The 20,414-nt window shown below is 33.7% G+C and overlaps 4 protein-coding genes across 7 annotated transcripts; 1 reads left to right on the top strand and 3 right to left on the bottom strand.

Annotated features, from left to right (window-relative positions):
- Positions 1-1,665: 1,665 nt before the first annotated feature.
- On the bottom strand, positions 1,666-11,779 carry LOC116341084 (protein mothers against dpp-like). 4 transcript variants are annotated; one of them, XM_031767944.1, is made up of 3 exons: positions 11,504-11,779; positions 3,483-3,788; positions 1,666-3,408 (listed from the first exon to the last, which is right to left on the bottom strand). In XM_031767944.1, the coding sequence occupies exons 2-3, from the start codon at positions 3,747-3,749 to the stop codon at positions 2,305-2,307; spliced, it is 1,371 nt and encodes a 456-aa protein (XP_031623804.1). In that variant the 5' UTR covers positions 3,750-3,788; positions 11,504-11,779; the 3' UTR covers positions 1,666-2,304. The 4 variants fall into 4 exon arrangements, with proteins under 4 accessions (XP_031623804.1, XP_031623805.1, XP_031623806.1 ...); XM_031767945.1 differs by lacking the exon at positions 11,504-11,779 and adding an exon at positions 9,920-10,068; XM_031767946.1 differs by lacking the exon at positions 11,504-11,779 and adding an exon at positions 5,002-5,114.
- Positions 11,780-12,126: 347 nt separating this feature from the next.
- Positions 12,127-14,943, bottom strand: LOC116340764 (protein mothers against dpp-like). The gene is made up of 5 exons (XM_031767413.1): positions 14,727-14,943; positions 13,739-14,026; positions 13,046-13,670; positions 12,824-12,978; positions 12,127-12,754 (listed from the first exon to the last, which is right to left on the bottom strand). Exons 2-5 carry the CDS (start codon positions 13,991-13,993, stop codon positions 12,323-12,325), a joined length of 1,467 nt encoding a protein of 488 aa, XP_031623273.1. The 5' UTR covers positions 13,994-14,026; positions 14,727-14,943; the 3' UTR covers positions 12,127-12,322.
- Positions 14,944-15,306: 363 nt separating this feature from the next.
- LOC116340765 lies at positions 15,307-15,938 on the bottom strand. The gene is made up of 4 exons (XM_031767414.1): positions 15,895-15,938; positions 15,757-15,818; positions 15,563-15,677; positions 15,307-15,496 (listed from the first exon to the last, which is right to left on the bottom strand). The coding sequence occupies exons 1-4, from the start codon at positions 15,927-15,929 to the stop codon at positions 15,430-15,432; spliced, it is 279 nt and encodes a 92-aa protein (XP_031623274.1). The 5' UTR covers positions 15,930-15,938; the 3' UTR covers positions 15,307-15,429.
- Positions 15,939-16,220: 282 nt separating this feature from the next.
- LOC116340763 (U4/U6.U5 tri-snRNP-associated protein 1) lies at positions 16,221-20,111 on the top strand. The gene is made up of 7 exons (XM_031767411.1): positions 16,221-16,727; positions 16,786-17,693; positions 17,772-17,866; positions 18,590-18,806; positions 18,882-19,402; positions 19,480-19,705; positions 19,808-20,111. Exons 1-7 carry the CDS (start codon positions 16,337-16,339, stop codon positions 19,949-19,951), a joined length of 2,502 nt encoding a protein of 833 aa, XP_031623271.1. The 5' UTR covers positions 16,221-16,336; the 3' UTR covers positions 19,952-20,111.
- Positions 20,112-20,414: the final 303 nt, after the last annotated feature.

Raw genomic sequence — 20,414 nt, 5'->3', positions numbered from 1 at the left:
ATTTTTCTCTTATTACTTTGAATTTTAACATCTGAGTTTTCTCAGAGCACTTGTTTTTTTTTTTATTCCTTTCAAAATCGAAAGAAATTGGTTATTATAAGCCACACTGAATCTGACACTAAGAATCTAGAACACGTCAAGCGGAAGCAAATTTTCTACAACTTTTTTTTGAATTCTATTTTCAATGCGTACTCTTATTTTTTATTTTATGTAATGTCATCGAAGTGCTGTCGAACAAAATGAAAAATTTATTGGATTTTTTTTAGTTTATCGGAAAAATTGTGTAAAAATTCTGAATCATCTTCAGCAAAATGGTTTGTTTTTCATGAAATTATTTATCTGGAAAAGAAATAACCAGGGAATACCGTCAGCTAACGTTATCGTAAATAAATAAATCTATTATATAAATCGAGATGTCCCAAAGACCATTGTCTTTAAATTCTGGACATCCAAAATACTGATTCATTTGGACATTACAATTTATCTGATAATTTTATTTATTGATAATGTTATCTGACCGCATGCCCTGGATAACAGCAATTTTTTCTAGTAATATTTTTAACAATTTGATTGACTTTGTGGCTAATGTTTTTAAGGCGATTTCCATTACTAAATTTGAATGACTTTGTAGGCATTCCATTTTCTGGGCAACAAAATAAGACCACTTTTTTGGTTGTGTTTTTTTCATTCTCAAAAAAATACTAAATTTCTGTAGAAAGGCCACTAAACACTAGTAAAAAACATCAAAGCATCGCAAGGCAATTATAATATCGAAGTGAAGTACACTTTTTAATGAGGCCCCATTTGTTTTATTATACCAATCTATATCTTGTGTCTTCTTCTTTAAATATACTTTTTTTTTTAATATTATAAGTGGTTCCTTATCGTCGTAAAATATCCAAGTTCATTTCCAAATTTCGGAAAACAAAGCTACATTGTCAACGGACACCTTTTTATTGTATACATATATATATTTATGTGTAATCGGCACAATTTCTTTTAATGTTTTTTTCTTCTTTAAACTATTATCATAGAGATTGATTTGAAAGAAAAAAATTAATTAAACAATTTTTATAGCTGAAGTAATATGGCGTGCTCATCGACTTGATATAGGTTTTCTCTCTTTACCTAGTTCATTATTAAGATTATTTAAATGAGTTTTTTTTGCCGAGATCGTTTTATATAAATGGGGTGTGTGGTGGATCTTTGACTAAAATATACCAGGTATTCATATCTGTTACTTAGTTGACTTTTTGTAAAAAAAAATATTCAATAATTTTTCTTTCTCGTTTGTTTTTAATCTCAAAATTTCTTAAAATAAGTATAGCCGATAAATATTCATTTTCAATTAGTTTTCGAGCATAGAAAAATCTACAAATTTAACCAAAGTCTGGTAAAGATTTTAGAAACCAATTCACAAAAATAAAGTTTTACAAAATGTTCAACTCGTCGAAATTAATCAAAATAAACGGGCTCTGGCTACATTTTTCAAAACATTTACAGAAATATTTCAATTTTTTAGCTACCTGAAAAATAAATTGAAAAAAAAAAACATTTGCTAAACGATCAAATAAAAAAGAAAAAAAAATTCTATGTATAATTGAATAAACTTTTTGTTTTGTGCATGCAAAACATATGCGAATACTAACATATACGAGAGCCAAATGTATTAAAAATTATATATATTTTTTTGTATAGTTTTTAGTACACAAAATAGTACGTACACTTAATAATTCATTTTATACAATTTTATGGCATTTGCATTACCACACAGAATTCATAGCATTCAGCCTACTACTACTGACATTTCAAACATTTGTCAATTTTTGCATATAAGCTCAATGCGTTAAATTTCTACAAGGACGCGAATATTTTTGCATTTAATGAATTTTTCAAATGTCTTCAGAATAAATACAATCAATAAGAGGTCATAATAGATTTTTGCATTGATCGAACCAGAGCTTAGATGAAAATTGATGTTATAGCGTCGTCAATATGGGCATTGAATGCAAAAGGAATTTTCACATAAAAAAATCGAATTATTCCTGAAAATTTTGACTTTAGTTACAATATTAAAACGGATGATGAAGCAAAGTTCAGTTAAAAGAAACGATTGAAAAACCGGTCATAGAAGAAGCAATAAAGTCTAATGAATAATTCTGTTGTTGTTTTTCTATTGTTTTTATGTTTCTAAACACTCTTATGCCTATAAAATAATTAACTGCTAAATTTTCTCGATTGAAATATCATTTAAACACACAGACACGCTTAGTTTTGGGGAGGGATTTGGTAAGCGACTGTGTTTTAGGACACCGAACTGATGGCATTAATCGGTGAATCCATTTGTGTGAGAACTTTGTCAAGCCATTGCAATGGTCCGTGTAGATGGATTTCCACCCAGCACGGTGTGCTGGTAACATCTTGTCGATGATATTCGGCACCCCAGCCCTTAACGAAACTCATTCGAATTGTACACATTTTGGTGAGCTCGAACACCGATTCATAGCCATGATTAACGGCCTGTGATAGTAACGTTGCAAATTCTGAATTGTTGAATATTTTCAATGAGCAACCGGGCGGAATTTTACAAACGGTGCTCGAATGGAAATTATGATGATGATTGCACATGCGACTCTGTACAAAAATCGCCGAATCCGATAAACATTCCACAAATACTTCACCGCGCACAAAATAGACGTGCGCACCTTTACCAATGTGACGGCGTGTGTTTTCAATTGTACTGTTACGATTAACATTGCTCAATTGGCCCAGACAAAAGCGATCAGAGTTATTTGATGGATTCGTAAAGCCGTCAATAATCACCGATAATGAATTGCAACGGAACGCCTCGCCAACACGACAATTGAGCTCATAGTAGGCAATCGAAGCCCAAAATGGTGGCTCTTGATAGCTTATTTGCACTAGACCATTTGGATTTGTTGCGTCTGTCATTGGTTGATCGGTATTATTTGAATTTGCATCGTCCGTTATGCCATAGGCTGGTGGTGGCGTTTCCGGTAACGAAAGACCATATGGACTGTTTGGATTCGAATTCACTGATGATACCGATGACATTGTCGGACTGGTTGGGCTACTTTGATTCATGAAATTTTGATTTGACATTTGGGAATAGTTAACATTGTGTGGCATATTCGGTTCGGTGACTTGTTGAAATGGTAGCAACGAATGACCCGGTGCAAATTCAGAGTGTCGCGGCACTAATACTGGTGGCAGTACTGGACTCTCGACACGTTTATAATGATACGGATTTATGCAAACTTCCTTTTGTTTTGAACTGAATGAAAAATGACAATCATCGATTGGCTTTAATTCATGATGAGATTGCAAATCGGGCCAACGCCATACACGGCAATAAATAACATGTGGCAATCCTTTACGATGTGAGACCTTAAAATAAACAAATATATTGTTTTCTTTAGTTTTTGTTTAAATAGCAAAAGGAAAAATAATAAATTTCTTACCTGTAATCGTCCGTCCAATGATCGTGGGATCGTTACACATTTTGACGGCATTCCTGGTGATGATAGAGCCCGTTCCAAATCTTCGATTGCACCTTTTCGTTTTTTTAACTTTTTAACCAAACTGTCGACGGCTTTCTCTGCCCATTTCTCTTCTTCGTCACCTTGCTTCCATCCGAGCAATTTTTTAACAGCCGGACTTGTGAACGAAAACAAGCTGTTCAAACTTGACATCGTACTGTGCGAAGATTCAACATCATCTGTTTCCATATTTGCGTCCTAATTTTATTGTACGTTCCGCTTGGAAACCTGCAAAAAAATGATTGGTAACCAAAATTGAATTAGTTTTAATAATTTAAAATAATAGTACATAATAATTTATTTTGAATAAATTAAAATAAAACTGGGACAAAATTTGAGATAAATGCAAAAAATTGACACTGACTATTACGCAGTTTTGACAAAGAATGCACACACAAAAAAATTGCAATTTAAAATTGAAATACACCAGCTGATAACGTTCCCATGAAATACGTTATTGAAGATGATTTTTTGATGTGATCATCATCAACCACTTATGGTTTGAGTTTAAATTTTAAATGAAATGAAAAGAAAAATGCGAATCTTCTGTTCGAGTATATGCAACAAACTGAACTTGATTAACAAAATATTTATTCTACAAACCGATTGGTAAGAATTTGTTTTTATTTTATGTAATGTAATTTCATTCAACAGATTTTTATGAATTATCGACATTTCAAACGTAAATTGCCATCAAAACTAGTGTAGAATAAAGAAGCATTCTCGATGAATAATATGTTCGGGGAATTTCCGGAATGTAATCGGAGAAAACAAATAAATTATCGCGCGTCTATTGATATATTTCATATTTATTTCGTAGAATTGAATCATCGAACCGCACAAAGAGAAATTGTACGTATATTTGTATTTTGCGAAATTTGTATTATTTTTTTTTCCTTTGAAAATAGAAAATCAAATGAAAAAAATCAAAATGGCTAATTAGACGAGCCGTTAACTGTGAATTGCATGTGGTTAACCCTGTACATTGAGGAACACAGGAATTTATATTGGTTCGAGTCCATTATATTGAAATGGTTTCAATTTGATTTGATTACGTCCATTTGTTAAGACAATTGTCCTAGTGATTAGTACACTAATAATATCAGATTTGTATGGTATCGCGACGATACAATACAATAACATTTTGCTGTGTATAATTCGAGGGCTTTCGACTTAATTTGGTACGACTGCAATTGTCGTACACATATAAACAAGCGAGAGATAGAGCGATAGAGAGCACGGGAGCCAGAGAAACACAACCGACACTCACAAACAGTAGGAAATAATTGCAAAGTAATTAAGTCGATTTAGCAAATGATACACTACAATGTTGTTCACTTAGAAAATTATATATTTGCCATTATTGTTTACGTTTGAATGGCACAAAATTGAAGGCACACCAATGTAAAAGAGTATAAAATGAAAACAAAAATCAACTCACAAATTGCAACCGTAACTGACACTTTAAACAAAAGGCCGTAGAAAATGCAGGCACATTAAAATCAAAGAGAGCACAAAAAATGAATTTAATAAAACACACACAACACACAATTAATATTTAAAAAAAACGAACGAATCGTAAAGTATGTAAATGGAAACCAGATGAGCGACAGAGAGAACTTCTATCAAATTATGTTTGCAACAGTCGACGGTTCGCGATGTACTAGTTTTGTTTTTTCTCCTCTCTTCTCTCTAATAAAGTAATAATCGATTTGAATGAGTGTGTTCTGTGTTTGTTCGGCCCAGTGCAAAAGCTGAAATATGACCGAGGTTGTTTTTCTTTGCTGCGCGCTTTTACGCTATGTTGCCATTGTGTGACAATTGCTGCTATAGTAGCAGCGTCATCACACTACGCAAAATAAATAGGTTCGCAAAACTTTTCATTATTATATGCCAAACAAGATAGTGAGTGAGCGAACAAGCGAGAACAAGATAGACAACACAAACCCCACAATATGAAATCCGATATGAATATAGAGTGCACATTATATAGGCAAAATTGAATGAGCGCGCGCTAAAATATAGCTAGAGAAATGGGAATCACTAAAGAATAAATGTAAACATGAAACATTTAGCTCCCCCTCTTCAATCATGCAACACAGCACAACGATGAATGCGAGTTTGAAATTATTCGCCGTATGGGTTGTTTGTCCGACTGTTTGTATGTTGCAAAATCAAATCAACCCCACGCCATCAAACTAGATAATTATGATGTATTGACGTTTTTATGCAGTTCATGGCATGAAAACGCAAATGAATTATATGCGTCCAACGAAGCGATAAGCGGCAGAGAGAAGAGAAGCGAATAAATTGGAAGCGTGCACAGCAAGAGAGATATTGAGATACAAATTGAATGCTTTTATCCATTCAAACTATCATTTTTACTACATCTTCAATGCAAATAGAATATTCTCTCCCCCTTCATTTGTCACTCAACAAACTCTGCTCAGTCGTACGCTTCAACTTGCTCTGCTTCCTCTGAGCGCCCATTCAAATTAAAATGCATCGCAATAAACTATAAAAAAAATTCCGTCTTTCATTTCCCGAACATGGATCGATATAAAATTCACTAAAACGAAATTTCATATGAATACAGAATTAAGTTTCATTTTGGGGCGCTCGGCAAATACAGTTAAATGGAAATGAAAAAAAGAGCCATAACTGAGTGTGTGTGTGTATATATTTATTTTGCCTTGAAACGCAACGCATTATGTGTGATTATTTTCAGTTTGAACTTGTTCCCGGGACGCATGCTCACGCATGCATCAGGGTGGTTTGTTAAATGCTTGAGTTTTTGCATTTCAAAAAAGGATAATTCATAGAAATGTTTGCTTTAAAAGTAAATGACACGAACGAATCATAATGAACAACAACAACAAAAAAAAACATGACAAAAAAACTAACAGCAATACAACACACTGACTTGATTATCAGCTTATACTGTGTTTTTTTGTTTTTTAGTTTGTTCGATGTCGATCGTTAAGGATTTCCTACGGCTCACATGTATTTCTCTTTCATTTTTTTTTTCAGCAGAAAAACGATTAGGCATTGCAAGAGCATAAGTCATAGAAGCTCAAACGATATTTGCACACACGTTTTGCCGTTTTTGTTTGCTATTTCATTTTTTTGTTTCGTCAGCCCTCTTCTTCAATTTTGTTTCTTCAATGTGGCATGCTAGTGGATGGAATACAATACAAATACAGTATAAACTATAACAATAGCCATGGACGAAAGAAATAAAGAAATTTCAGTAAAAATGAAATAAAACGTATAAAGAATAAATGTGCACACTTGAATTGTGTATGTGTATAGAGAAATTCAAGTTGAAAGCGCGTTTCGAAAACAATCCATTTCTGTAAACGTTTGATAAACACTCAATGATTTCAAGTAAAAGAAGCAATGACGCATATAATATTTTGTGCGCGAATTGTGTGTTGTATACGATGTCGCGTATGTTTTTTCATTCGCATGAACTTGTTTCACTCTTGGCCTCGTGTATGCGCGCACAGCGACCATTCTCTCTTGCTCGCTCACTCTTTCATTTATACACAATACGCCGATATTTTATTCACGCTCATTCGAAACGTTGTTTTATTTGATTTCGGTGTATTTATGAGTTATACATATTATATTATACCGTATTTTTTTTATTCTCTTTATTTCGTTCGTTTTGCTTGAAATTCGCGTTTCTTGGACGAATATGAAAATAAAAAATATTTGTCTCTTTTTGGTTTGTGCTTATAATGACATATACATAGGCATACACATACATGCGAGCGGTTTTTCAACTGATCCGTTCTTGTCACATATATAAATACATGCATTATACAATAAATTATTTCGACTGTGTATATGCGTTCATTTCTTCTGTTTTTCTTGAACTTTCTGTTTCAGCTCAATGTATTTATTTATTTTATTTGATTTTTATTTTTCGTCTCTTTAGTATTTTGAGTATTGAAATGTGCCTATGTATGCATTGGATATCTTTTTGGCCTCCTTAGCTTCTTTTAGCTCTCATATGTTATTGTGTGCTAGTTGTTGTGTTTTCATTGACACACAATATTGCCTAAGATGTTGTTTAATAAGGAGAAATCCATGTTTTTCTTTAAACGAACATAGATAATATGCGAGACAGAGTGTTGATGCAAAAATGTTATGTGTGTCTTCTCATCAGATTTTGTTGTTTCTTTTATTTTATTTTTTCGTCGGAATTCGAAATAAAAGCCCCATTGAGTCATGTGTGTTTCAGTGAAGCAATACAAAATCGATTCCGAAAAAAACCATTTTTAAAACATACTAAATAGAAGATTAACTTTATTACATTTGGATGTTTTGTTGATAAAAAAAAATCAAATTCGAAGCGGATCTATAGAATGAGTTGTTAGAATTGTGTGATTAGTCAGTGTTAATTTTTAATTTTCAGACGAAGAATTATGATCACCACTATTTTCACCGTCCAACATTTCAGCAGTCAAAACAAATATTGTCGCTTCCATTGAATTTGACGGGATATAGAAGTTAAATAGAAGAAGAAAAAAACCATACGGTTGGCTTTTAAACAATTTAAAAAAGGATCCGACAAATATATGCACTGCTCTATCTTAACAATCGATAAAACTGAAAGGAAACGACCGAATGCGTGCAACCACGACGATAGATGCATATTTTCAATGGAAATGAATTTAAAAAAAAATGTGGCATTTTTCCTGATATCGTAATAGTATTCGTGACACGAATACAAATCGAAATATGGACATTATGCCATTGTTCGTATGGCTTTTAAACATGCAACTTATGGAGTGGAAATAGAAGACAAATACTATATATATTTATTTTAAGAGAGAAATAAAGAGAAATAACCCGAGCCTAAATAAAATGAAATAAACAAACAAGGAACGACGAACAAGCAACACCATTGAATTGCACTGGTTTTTCTTCTTTTTTTTTTTTGTTCGTTTCATTTCGTGTTTCATTTCATTTCTGTCTTCGGATATGTATACATATGAAGTGCAGCACAGAATGCAAACGAGTGAATGAATAACACAAAATAAAAACGAAAATATGAAATGTATTCGTATTGTTTTGTTGGTATATTACGCGATCTACAAATACACCACACCAAACCAACGAACGAACGAAAAAAAAAAAAAAAATTAAATAAAAATCAAAGGCACTATCGAATCTTGAAGCCTACACACAAATGTACATATGAGCGCAAACGAGAGCGATATGTTAAAGCAACGTGCAATAAAAGTACATATTGTGTTTTTGGTTCGGTCGGTCGGTCGGTTTGTGAGCTGGTTTTCATTAGATTCATTTTGTATGCAACTCTAAGTACTCGAAGAAAATTACACTTTGGCCGTGCACTCGGCACGGAATATCTATGTTCTGTGCGTTTTTCTTCTTATGCTATTTTGTTGTTGCACTGTTGCTGCTGCATTATTTCTTCTTCTTTTTCTTCTTTTTTTCTTCGTTTTCGTTTAATCTGCTCGATTCATTCGGTCGGTTTTTATTGCTTTTTTCTTTTGCTCCCGTCGTTTAGGTTTGTTTTTTCGTTTTTGTATTCTTTCTTTTTCATTTTTTTTTCTCGTGAAGTGTGTGTTTTATAGTGTCTATCTCACTCTTGGGGTTTTCTACTTGTCGCCGGTGCTTGTGTTGCGTCTTTGTTGCTTCCTTTTTGTGTTGCACTGCAGACCAAGACAATTCAATGCACAGCGCCTGCATTCGATTCGAGTGCGTTGTGCATGAGCTTTGTTTTTACTCTTTTTTCTTTTTTTTTTAAATCTTTTTCATCAACTTTTCATCTTTATTTTTCTTCATCCGTATGTATGTTTTGTGTTCGGTCAATTATTTCTCTGGTGTGTATATGCTATGTAATATGTTGCTATGGCCTGGCTGCACACTAGACGAGAGGCGACACAAATCTTTGCTTTTCAAACATATTTTCAACATTACATTTGTTTTCATTATTCACTTTTAATTGACCGACCCGAAAAAAACGAATATTGTACCGAAACGAAGAAAAATGAAACAAAAAAAATATGCTTCACGCACAATTTTATGGACTTCCTTTTTGCTTTTGGTGTCGCTTTTTCAATCTCTCTTTAAATATACGGATTAGTTAACATAGATTCTTAATTTTTGTTATTTTTCACACAAAACTCTCGAACACGTGAAATATTTAGCATCGATAATAAAAACGTTGCTTGCGTTTTATTTCGTTATTCGTTCAACAAATATTGAGTCATTCGAATACGATAACACTGACTTTTTCACTGATAACAACTGATTACTTTTAACAACAATTATCTTTTAGATGACTTCGATCAAGAAGATTGTCAGCAAAAAATGTTGTTTACCTTTTTTTTGTCGAGCGTTTGTTTTGATTAAATCGCTATTTGTTGTTGTTGTTGTTAATTATTATAAAAGAAAATTTACTGAGCAAAAAAACTATTATCACATAATAAGTCGCCGATAAATTAATGGAAATTTCATTAATGTAATATTTACTTGTTTGACATCATACGCGAAGCGCAGCAACAATCATACTGACTGACAACGGGCGACAAACAGCGATTTTTCTTCACATCTTTAATGAGGTCCCCCATCTATACAGGGAGTTCAATAAGCCAATGAGCGCAATGCACTGCACGAATGGATACTTATCAAAATGCAGCTGTGAATTTCCATGTGATTTTCAAATAGAAATTTGGAAATATTTAGGAAATTATCGAAGTTCATGAGAATCAAATCGAATGAAAAAACGAATTTGATCATTTAAAAATTTGGAATTTAGAAAATAAGATATTGTTTATTGAATTTGGAAAAGAGATCAATCAAGGATCGATTTTTGAGAATGATCATAAAGACTCTCTTTGTACGCTGATTTCATGGCATATAAAAAAGTGTAAAAAACATTGGAGATCTGTGATTGAAGATCAAATTCATTAATCAAAGTAGAAATTGATTAATGTTCAAATAGTTGTTTGATAGAACTTTTCGATATCCCTGTATGTTATATGTGTCGTCACAAGTTGCTCAACTTGCTGCTCGTTCACAATATTATTTTCTTCCTCTTTCTTATGATTCTGGTGTGCAAGTATTGATACAAATTCTTTATTCGACTGAAAACTACACATATGTGTGGTGCGTAAGAGAGAACATACATATAAACGTGTGTGAGAAGCGCCGATGTAGATGAGATACATTCATATTGGTCTGTAAGCATTTTTCGTTCGAACGAGAGAGAGAAAGAGAGAGAGAGAGAGAGAGAGAGAGAGAGAGAGAAGTAAATTGAGATGAGTTCAACGAAAAGGAACAAAATTCTCGTGAAGAGAGAAATGGCCAAAAGCAACAACTATAACAAAATCTAAAGTCAGTGGCATTTGGTACGGTTGAATGTTCATGCGATAGAGAGACATGATAGACGATATAGAAGATGATCACAAACACATATGTGTGTACACAGTATGGTCGCGATTTGGTGGAGCTTCGATTGGAGTTGTAGGTGTCAGATCGTGTGTGCGCATGATTCGAATACACACAGTTTATGCGAAGAGCGAGAGAGAGGACGATTTTTTTTTATAAATTCTATATGAATATATGTGTTGCCTGATTCAGTGATTTTCGTGTATACCCAGCCTTTAATATGTAATAAATAGCCTTGTGTGTTGTTTAACCCGTTTGCAATAAAAATTCGACAGAGAAAAAAAAAACAATTTTAGCGCACGATTTTCCTTTGCAACTTTCTGACGAATGTGTTATCATATTGATTGTTTTAATTTCATTTTTTTCACTGCATACTCTACTATTCATCAAACTCCTTTTTTTCTAGTGTATTGAAAAAAATATTACTTTACTCATTCATACAGCATACACATTCTCTCGTACACGAATACACAGATCAATAACATTCAACAAATAAACCAATCGAATTTACTTACTCTAAAAAAATCAATTATATTCACTTGATCTCCGACAAATGTAATCCACACAAAATCCGTTTTGTTTACGTCGCAGGCGTTGAGAAATGTATTCCAAATGAAAAAAAAAACTCCGTCGATAAGTTTTTCACACAAATGTTACACACTGATTGACAGAAAATTTCACAAAAGAGCGAAAATATGTGAGAGCAAAAAAAATCAAGTGACTTAAGGCACACGCAAAGTACAAATACACAAAGTTGACGGTTCCGTGTCTTAGCTTTTACTATTCACATCGTCTGAAACCATTTTTTTCATCACTCGGTTTCGTTTAATCGCTCTCTTTTTTTTCTTACTCTTCCACCCATACAACTATCGTTGTTGTCATCACAACATACATACGATCTCATGTACGAGTGATAAAAATGCATACCAAAACATTCATGGATCCGCTTCGCTTGCACTTGTACTACACCGAGTAAACGTACAAGTGTTGTCGCTGTGTGTGCTGGTATTTGTCAAGTATTGTTCGTTTCTTTTTTCTGTTTCATTCGTTCGTATTTAGCCAATGACATATTGCCATTGTTTGTCTATTCGATCGAATGTTGCAATACTAAACCGATTCGCATTGAAATTGTCTAATGTCAGTTATTTGTGTTTTATTTTCTTTATTGAAAAATGAGTGGAATTTAAAAAAAAAAATTGGTCCTAGCTTCTCGATATATACTAAATTATGGTATATATATTGATGTTGAAATACATGATTTCCATTATTTGTACGGTCGTTGCATGTAAGGTGGTGGTCATCAGTTCATCGATTTCGGCATAAAATTGATTCCTTTAAGATACAGAGGTAATATTGTATAACGGTGATCCCATTTGGACGAGCACATTATCCAACCATTTTAGCGGACTATTTAAATGTATTTCAATCCAGCAAGGTGTTGACGTTATGTCTTGCCGATGGTATTGAGCGCCCCATCCTTTGACAAAACTGATTCGAATCGTACACATCTTGGTTAGTCCATATGTCTGCTCAAATCCATTGCCAACCACTTCGTTTACCAATTTCGAAAATTCAGAATAATCAAAAATCTTAAAGTCGTGCTTGGGCATTATTTTTGCCACCACATTTGATTGAAAATTATGTAAATAGTTTGTCATTGAACCCTGCACAAACACCGGACTATCCGATGCACAATGTAGATATAGTTCGTTATTAATGTGGTATAGATTTACACCTTTTCCAATATGTCTTCGTGTTGATTCGATCTGATTAAGAAAAAAACGTAGTCTCATGTAAGAAAAATCGAAAAAAAGTCATTTTTTTTAAACACTAACCGTACTGTTTCGGCTGACATTTGACAGTTGCCCCAAACAAAATCGATTTGATGTTGCACATGATGGTTGTGTGTATCCATCAACGATCAAAGAAGTGTTACCACTATTACACTTGAACTGTTCACCGACGCGATTATTCAGCTCATAGTATGCCACTATTTAGAAAAACGGAAACAAAAAATAATACCAAAAAAACAACGAAAAGAAAAAATCAAAATCTACCTGTTGCCCAGTGATCTGCTTCTTCGTAAGGTACCTGAACCATTGCAGCTTGATTTTGATCATAATTATAGTTATCATTTTGATGAGGTGGTGATGAAAATGCCGAATACGGTTGCTGTTGTTGTTGTTGTTGTTGTTGTTGTTGTTGTTGTTGTTGTTGTTGTTGTTGTTGCTGTTGCTGTTGCTGTTGCTGATAACCATTTGGTTGATTTTTTGATATGGCTGATAGTGGACTATTTTGGCCTGATGAGCATTGTGAACCATATCCATTTCTTGCCATAGTAAATTGATTGTTTTCAAAAGTGACATTAATCGGCATCGGTTCTGGTGGTGCTTCGGCAATAGTTTGTTGCATTTGTGCCATTGGCGGTACTTGTTGCGTCGGCAATTTCGAATGGCCTGGACAAAATTGGGAGACACGAGGCACTAAAATTGGCGGTAGCATGCCAGCATTTTCAACGCGTTCATAGTGATATGGATTTATGCAAACATTTTCGGATCGTTTGGCTTTGGAAAATGGATATTGACAATTCTTCACCTCCTTCAATTCATTATGATTTTGTAAATCGGGCCAACGCCAAATTCGAGCATATATTACATGCGGCAATGCTTTACAATTTAAAATCTATAAATTGGAACCATCAATAGAAGATCATATATTTTTTTAAATTATGCTTTTGAGTTTGAATTTACCTGCAAACGGCCATCCATTGATCTGGGGATGGTAACACATTCCGAAGCGGAGCTTCGCGTTTGCAATGCGGTTTCTATCTTTTTTATACCGTTTGGTTGTTGTTTTAACTTTTTAACTAATGCATCAACTGCTTTTCTGGCCCAATCGTCTTTTTCACCGCTTTGCTTCCACATGGCATGCGAAAATTTTGTATTGCCTCGGAAAAAATTTGTTATTTTCGCTAACGTACCTGGCGGCTTTTGGTTTGGATTCATTGTAATTCTTTATGTTATCTTGTCTGGTGCAATCTATACAATTTGCAAACAAATTATTGTTAAAATGTGTGAAAACATTGGTTTTTAGATTCAAAAGAAAAACAATGTTTGTCTTGAAGAAAAATGTAATTACAAATGACAATGGACCTTTTCTCAGTTTAAACAATGAAAAAACTACTAAAGCTAAAAAGGTGCATCTGCATTTTTAAAACTAATAATCATAATTTCAATTCATTTGGAGGACATATGCAAAAACAAACGAAAGACAATTTTATTTAAAATCATAAAACATGGATCTCTTTAAAGTCGGCCAATAGACGGGCTAATGGTTTTGTTTTATGATAGACGTCTTCCAAACATTCATTAAGAAAAAAAAAGGTAGACCCTACCAAGATGACAAGGTGAGATGACAATTGATGATGCTGTACAAAGTGCATATATTATGATACGGATTTGTGCATTCATTTTTTCTTCCATTGTCTATCTTTTGTAAATTCACACTTCGTTGTTTAAATAGAAGAAATTCCTTTCCGTTTAATTTTTTTGCATCAAATTCTACTGATGAATTAACAGTTTTTAAAGAAATCAAAATACCAAATTTTTCCAAATATACATTGTATAGAAATCTTTTTTTCTAAGTAACAGTAATCTACCGGCATTTTTTTTTTCAACAAACAATCACAAATCTGATTCAAATAAATTCTAATTTATGAATTATACTGAAAATACTTACAATTAATTTATGCCTTTATCTTTCACACGAATTCTTTAATGAATACAAAAATGGTCTTATTTATGTGACTTTTACGTAATACAAACGGAGCACAAGTATAAAATATAAAAAATGGCACAAAAAATTGACTTAAAATGAAACAAAAAACACTTGCTCCGATCCAACTATTCGGATATGATGCTACTAAGGGAATGCTGTACGCAACAGTGTGTTTAGTGCATGTATGTCAACTGTGATGTTGCTGTCATTTCACTTTGCAATCGCATTCCCTTTATTCACTGTACAATGAACAAGTGGGCGGGACATAAAGTGGAACATTTTGTTTTGCATTTTGATTTTGGAAGATATTTTTCAAGAAAATATGAATAAATTGACTGAACATAACGAAAAACGAAAGTAATTTAAGAACACAAGTTTGAAAATAATCAACAGCTGATTTCGTATTATTCAAAACAGTAGAATAGTGTTGCCATCGCAAATGTGAATCGACATTGTGCCGAATATTATTTGACAACACGCACACAAGTCAACAAAAAACACATATACTACGTAAATACCACTTTTAAATAAAAAGTAAATGTATGTTGTTTATTCCCATGGAATTGATATAAAATGGTATTTATTTTGTTTTAAATTTCCTAATTAAACATATGGTATATAGGCAACTCAGCGTACGATTTTGAATTAATTTTTGGCGACTAGATCAGTTAGGTTGATCCAATTTTTTTACAATGACTCCAGTCACTCCGTGTTTATGAATCAAACAGGTACTGAAATGAGGAAAAAAAATTCAAATTATTTTCATTATGCGTGTTCAGGCAATTCGAATGGCATACTTTTTCGATGTTTCCAATACGACAACGGGTGGTCCTGACTGTGGTTCTAACTTTTGAGCTTGATCAAGTAATGCGACTAATAAACCAGATGATTGCGATGAAATATTTCCACGAGCTAAAAAATACAAAATATTACTATGAATGTTATCGATGCATTATGAAAGCGATCAATTTGAAAAAAAAAAAAAACATACCTCCAATACAAAGGCCGTGACGATTCGCACTCAAACAAGCAACGATATTTTCATTGGCGATTCTAAAATTGTAGATTTTTCATAAATGATTAAATTATTATTGTTTTATTGGATTTCTTTGCTGTCGTGGATGCTTACGTGTCATCGAGCACTTTTTCAATTTCTTTTTCCATTTTCCAATTTTTCAATACGGCTACTAAATGGAAAAATTAAATGTTATACACGAAAAACAATTTTGGTGTGTGTTATTTTACATTAAATTAGCATCAATGTTTTGATTTTGTCATGTTCTGTCAAAACATAAAAGATAGCAATGGATGTATTCAATTCCAGTCTGAATGAAGACCGAACCAACGTATTGTAAACGCAGATCAATGTCAAAACAAAGTAAAACGCATCCATCACACCAACTTTTTCAAACGTATATTGTTTATGACATTTACTGCAAGTGAGGTTATGTTCAGTTCAGTTTGCATAGCATTAACACTAAGCAAACCAATAATTGCATTTGGTGTTTTGGTGTACTACTATTATTTTGAATTTGTGTTTAAATTAATTTAAATAGATATTACTTTGAAAAATGGGTTCGCGTAAACGACGGCGTGAACGTGATGCATCTCGTCGCCACAGACGGTCACATTCTCGTTCATCATCGGGCAGTCATTCACGATCAAGGTCGCCAATTGCACCTCCGCCACCGAGTATTTCTTCAAAAAATACTCGAGAGAGAGACGAAAAAGAAGAAAGACGACGGAGTCGTGACAGAGACGAAAAAGATGAACGACGACGGAGTCGAGACAGAGATGAAAAAGATGAACGACGACCAGGTCGAGAGAGAGAAGAAAAGGAAGACCGACACCGTCACAGACACAAGGAATCTAAGCGAAAACATCATCATCGCGAAAGAAGTCGTGAAAGAAGTCCTCTTCGATCCAGACGTTCAAAACATGAACCAGATCATCATAGTGACAGTAAGTTGATGAAAAGCGAAATGTATAAAATTCGTGGCTAATTCAAATTTTTCTTCAGGTTCCGATTGTGTTGAAGTGCCATTACCGCCACCCGCTCCAGTCATTTCAAAACCAGCTAAATCATCATCACCAATTCCCGAGAATGGTGCCGGTGATTCGCTTTCAATTGAAGAGACAAATAAATTGCGTGCAAAATTGGGTTTGAAACCATTGCAAATTGATTCAAAAGAAGGCGCATCATCGTCGTCATCGTCAAAGAAAAAGACCAATGAAGCCGGTGATCCAATGCACAAAGATGAATGGGGTGAGTTTTACCATAAGCCAGCGAATAATATTTCGGAAAAGTTACAAGCGGAAAAATTACGTGAAAAGTTCCGTCAGAACAAGCAGAAACGAGCGTTGGAAACGAAAATGAAATCGATTAAAACGCTTGGTGAATCAGATGAAGATGATGATATTTCCAAATGGGTTGATTCGAGCCGAGAAAAGGAGAAGCTAAAAGCAGAAGCTCAACGACGGGCCAAAATTCTAGAAGAAATGGACGATGAATTTGGCGTCGGTGAATTAATTCAAGAAGAGACACGGCGAGAAAAGAAGAAAATCTATTCAGAGAATAATTTGAAGGGGCTGAAAGTGAATCATGATTTAGATGCATTCACTGAAGGCAAATCGATCATTTTAACGCTTAAAGATCATGATGTTTTAAACGAAGAAGAGGGTGACACACTCGAAAATGTAAACATGCTCGATGATGAACGTTATCGTAAGAACATCGACAATAAAAAACTTAATCCAAATCAATATGGATACAATGTGTATGACGAAGAGGTGGACGAATTTGGTAATCCAATTCAGCGTGACGTTCTCAGCAAATATGATGAAGAAATTGGTAAAAAGAAAAAGAAATCCTTCACCATTGGACACGATGTTGAGGAAGAAATTGCACAAAAACGTAAATTACAAGAGGTAGAATTTTGTTTTTTTTTTTTAAATCAAATTCCCTTTAATTTCAATCAATTTATGCAATTTTCATTATAATTTCAGATTAAATCTAAACTAGCTGGTAAACGATTGGAAACGCTTAACGAACAATTGATTGCTCCAGCTTCCGATACGTTCACCGAATCCGAACTAGCCACGTAAGTACATTTTCAAACTGCCGGTAGTGCTTCTGCATTTTTCATAACATCAGAAAGGATTTTCATCATTCCACCATCAGCCGTTTCTTCTGTTGTCATGTCATCAATTTTATCGCTCAAATTCTTTCGTTTCAATAACGTTTCTGTTGAATCAATTGATCCTTTGGGTATCTCGGCCGACTCTATATGCACAAAAGCCAAAAACTAAACAAAAGGAATTAGATTTGATTAGAAAATTGGTTCGAAATCCTCAACTGAAATGCCAACATTCAGAATTACCAAAATTAAAAGACAGATAACCATTTTTGGTGACATCTTTGCTAAATGTTCAATCACAAACTATGTCGTGTATCATGATTTTTCTCTATTTTATACACAAACGTTGACATCACTTGTATATACCTCTGCTGTAATTGTCCTCTAATTTGTCAACAAAACGACATTTCGAGTAATTGATGTTTTAACCAGCAAAGCCCGCTATTGATGAGCACAATACCGTATCAAAATGTAGTAATTTATGTTATCTATTGCATTGTTTCATTATAAAAACGTCTGTCACATCAAACTGTTGATGGTTAAAATGGTTTTGATAAAGTCAAAATGTTAATCGCAGCGGAAATAATTGTGTAAACATTCATAAATTGGCAATATTTTATATGTGTCATTAAGTCATTAAAATGACTTCAATTTCATGTTTGGAACTTTTTTAATTTAAAATTTTAGATTCAAAAAGCCGAAAAAGAAGATAAAAAAATTACGCAAAAAATTGAAGGCTGACGATCTTGAACCATTGCCGACTGATGTTGACTCATCAAATCATCGCAAACGAGATCCCAACCGTCATTTATCTGATGTGCTTGATACAGACGATGTACCCGATATCAAAGATGATATTAAAATTGAAGAAGAGGACAATGAACTTGAACACATTTTATCAAAGGTGAGTTGAAGGATACATTCAAAGAAAATTGCAATTTGATGTCTAACAATTATGGGTTTTTTTTTTAAATTCCAGGCGAGACGCTTAAAACAAGCAGAATCATTGAAAACATTAAGTTTGGACCCGAGCAAAATCAAGGCTGAAGTGAAAACCGAACCAGATTCAGACGATGAAACAAATATAAGTGGCCAAACTGATTTTATCACATTAAATCAAACGGCTGAATTTTGTCGAACACTTGGTGATATTCCAACGTACGGTATGTCGGGTAATCGAGGAGTTGATGCAAATGAAATAATGGACATTGAAAGTGAACATGAAGATGCAGCAGAACCCATGGAAGAAGAAGAACAAATCACCGGCACTTGGAATTCAGTCAATCCAGATTTGGAGCTTCCGCCGTGTGAGGAAAATCTTGAAGTGGCCGAAGTGGCCATTCTTGATGAGGAACCAGACGTTTCGGTTGGAATGGGTGCTGCATTAAAGTTAGCCCTATCAAAGGGTTATCTTGAGAAAGAAGAGTCAAATCGACCGAGTAATACACGAATGGCACATTTGCAAGCGAAAAACTACTCAATTGAAGATAAAACGCATGGGTAAGCATATATCATTTTCATATATTTATAATATTCATGTTGTTAACGTCACCTAATAATATATTTTAATGTTTTAGTGAGGATGATAAATTCAATCGTCGTGATCGCTTCCACAGTGGCCCAATGAGCGATTTCAAAGAAAAAGATAACTACAAACCAAATGTGAAATTAGAGTACATCGATGATAGTGGACGGTTGCTGAATGAGAAAGAAGCCTTCCGTTATCTATCGCATAAATTCCATGGCAAGGGGCCTGGTAAGAATAAGATTGAAAAACGTCTTAAGAAAGTCGAACAAGACGGAGTAAGTGCAGTATGGAATTGTATCCATGAGAAAAACAATTGTTTTTGAATCAATTTTATTAAACTTTTCGTTGTGTATTCTTTCTATTTTTTTTTCGCACAGCTCATGATGAAAATGAGTTCGACAGATACACCGTTAGGTACATTGACCATGCTGCAGCATAAACAGAAGGAAACACACAGTCCATTCATTGTTCTCAGCGGAAGCAAGCAGGCACAGTCAACTTCAATCACAAAACATAAATAAATGTCAGCATTGCAATGAAATTTTTTGTGATAAAAATTTCTATAATCCTTTAAAAAGAGAATGAACCTTTTCGTTTCTCGTATTTAGAATAAATTCGAAAGATATAAAAAAAAGAAAAAAAAACTTGGAATAAAAACTAGAAATTAATTCGCAAATTCAATTCCGTGTGTTCATGTATTATTTAATGTAAATGGTCTTTTATATCAGGCAGTTTGTCGTCTTGGATTCTCACATATAGACGAGAAGTTGAACTATTCAAAAAAATATTCAACGTTTTTTTCGCATGTATAAAATGGTTGCACACTGAAGCGTGAACGAACAAGTGAACAAGTGCGTATAGACCACTACGGTAGTACTTAGCATTCTCGAGTTTTTTATGTTGTTGGAAGTCATGAGCCGTGTGTAAATATGTAAGAAAAGCCATTTTTTAATTACTGTATAAAGTTATAATTTTCAGTGCACG

Source organism: Contarinia nasturtii, unplaced genomic scaffold (assembly GCF_009176525.2).
Source record: "Contarinia nasturtii isolate CC-2019 unplaced genomic scaffold, AAFC_CNas_1.1 Cnas_scaffold_695, whole genome shotgun sequence".
NCBI lineage: Eukaryota > Metazoa > Arthropoda > Insecta > Diptera > Cecidomyiidae > Contarinia > Contarinia nasturtii.
Note: the sequence above shows the minus strand (reverse complement) of the source record. Positions and strands in the feature narration are given on the sequence as shown.

Coding starts and splice junctions, on each gene's coding strand:
- LOC116341084 (XM_031767944.1), bottom strand. CDS start 3,749: ATGGAAACAGATGATGTTGAATCTTCGCACAGTACGATGTCAAGTTTG. Junction 3,409..3,482: donor CATTGGACGGACGATTACAG/GTAAGAAATTTA, acceptor GTTTATTTTAAG/GTCTCACATCGTAAAGGATT.
- LOC116340763 (XM_031767411.1), top strand. CDS start 16,337: ATGGGTTCGCGTAAACGACGGCGTGAACGTGATGCATCTCGTCGCCAC. Junction 19,403..19,479: donor ATTGAAGATAAAACGCATGG/GTAAGCATATAT, acceptor TTAATGTTTTAG/TGAGGATGATAAATTCAATC. Junction 19,706..19,807: donor AGAAAGTCGAACAAGACGGA/GTAAGTGCAGTA, acceptor TTTTTCGCACAG/CTCATGATGAAAATGAGTTC.
- LOC116340765 (XM_031767414.1), bottom strand. CDS start 15,929: ATGGAAAAAGAAATTGAAAAAGTGCTCGATGACAC. Junction 15,819..15,894: donor GAAAAAGTGCTCGATGACAC/GTAAGCATCCAC, acceptor CTACAATTTTAG/AATCGCCAATGAAAATATCG. Junction 15,678..15,756: donor TCACGGCCTTTGTATTGGAG/GTATGTTTTTTT, acceptor TGTATTTTTTAG/CTCGTGGAAATATTTCATCG.
- LOC116340764 (XM_031767413.1), bottom strand. CDS start 13,993: ATGAATCCAAACCAAAAGCCGCCAGGTACGTTAGCGAAAATAACAAAT. Junction 12,979..13,045: donor AGCAGATCACTGGGCAACAG/GTAGATTTTGAT, acceptor TTTTCTAAATAG/TGGCATACTATGAGCTGAAT. Junction 12,755..12,823: donor ATGTCAGCCGAAACAGTACG/GTTAGTGTTTAA, acceptor TTTCTTAATCAG/ATCGAATCAACACGAAGACA.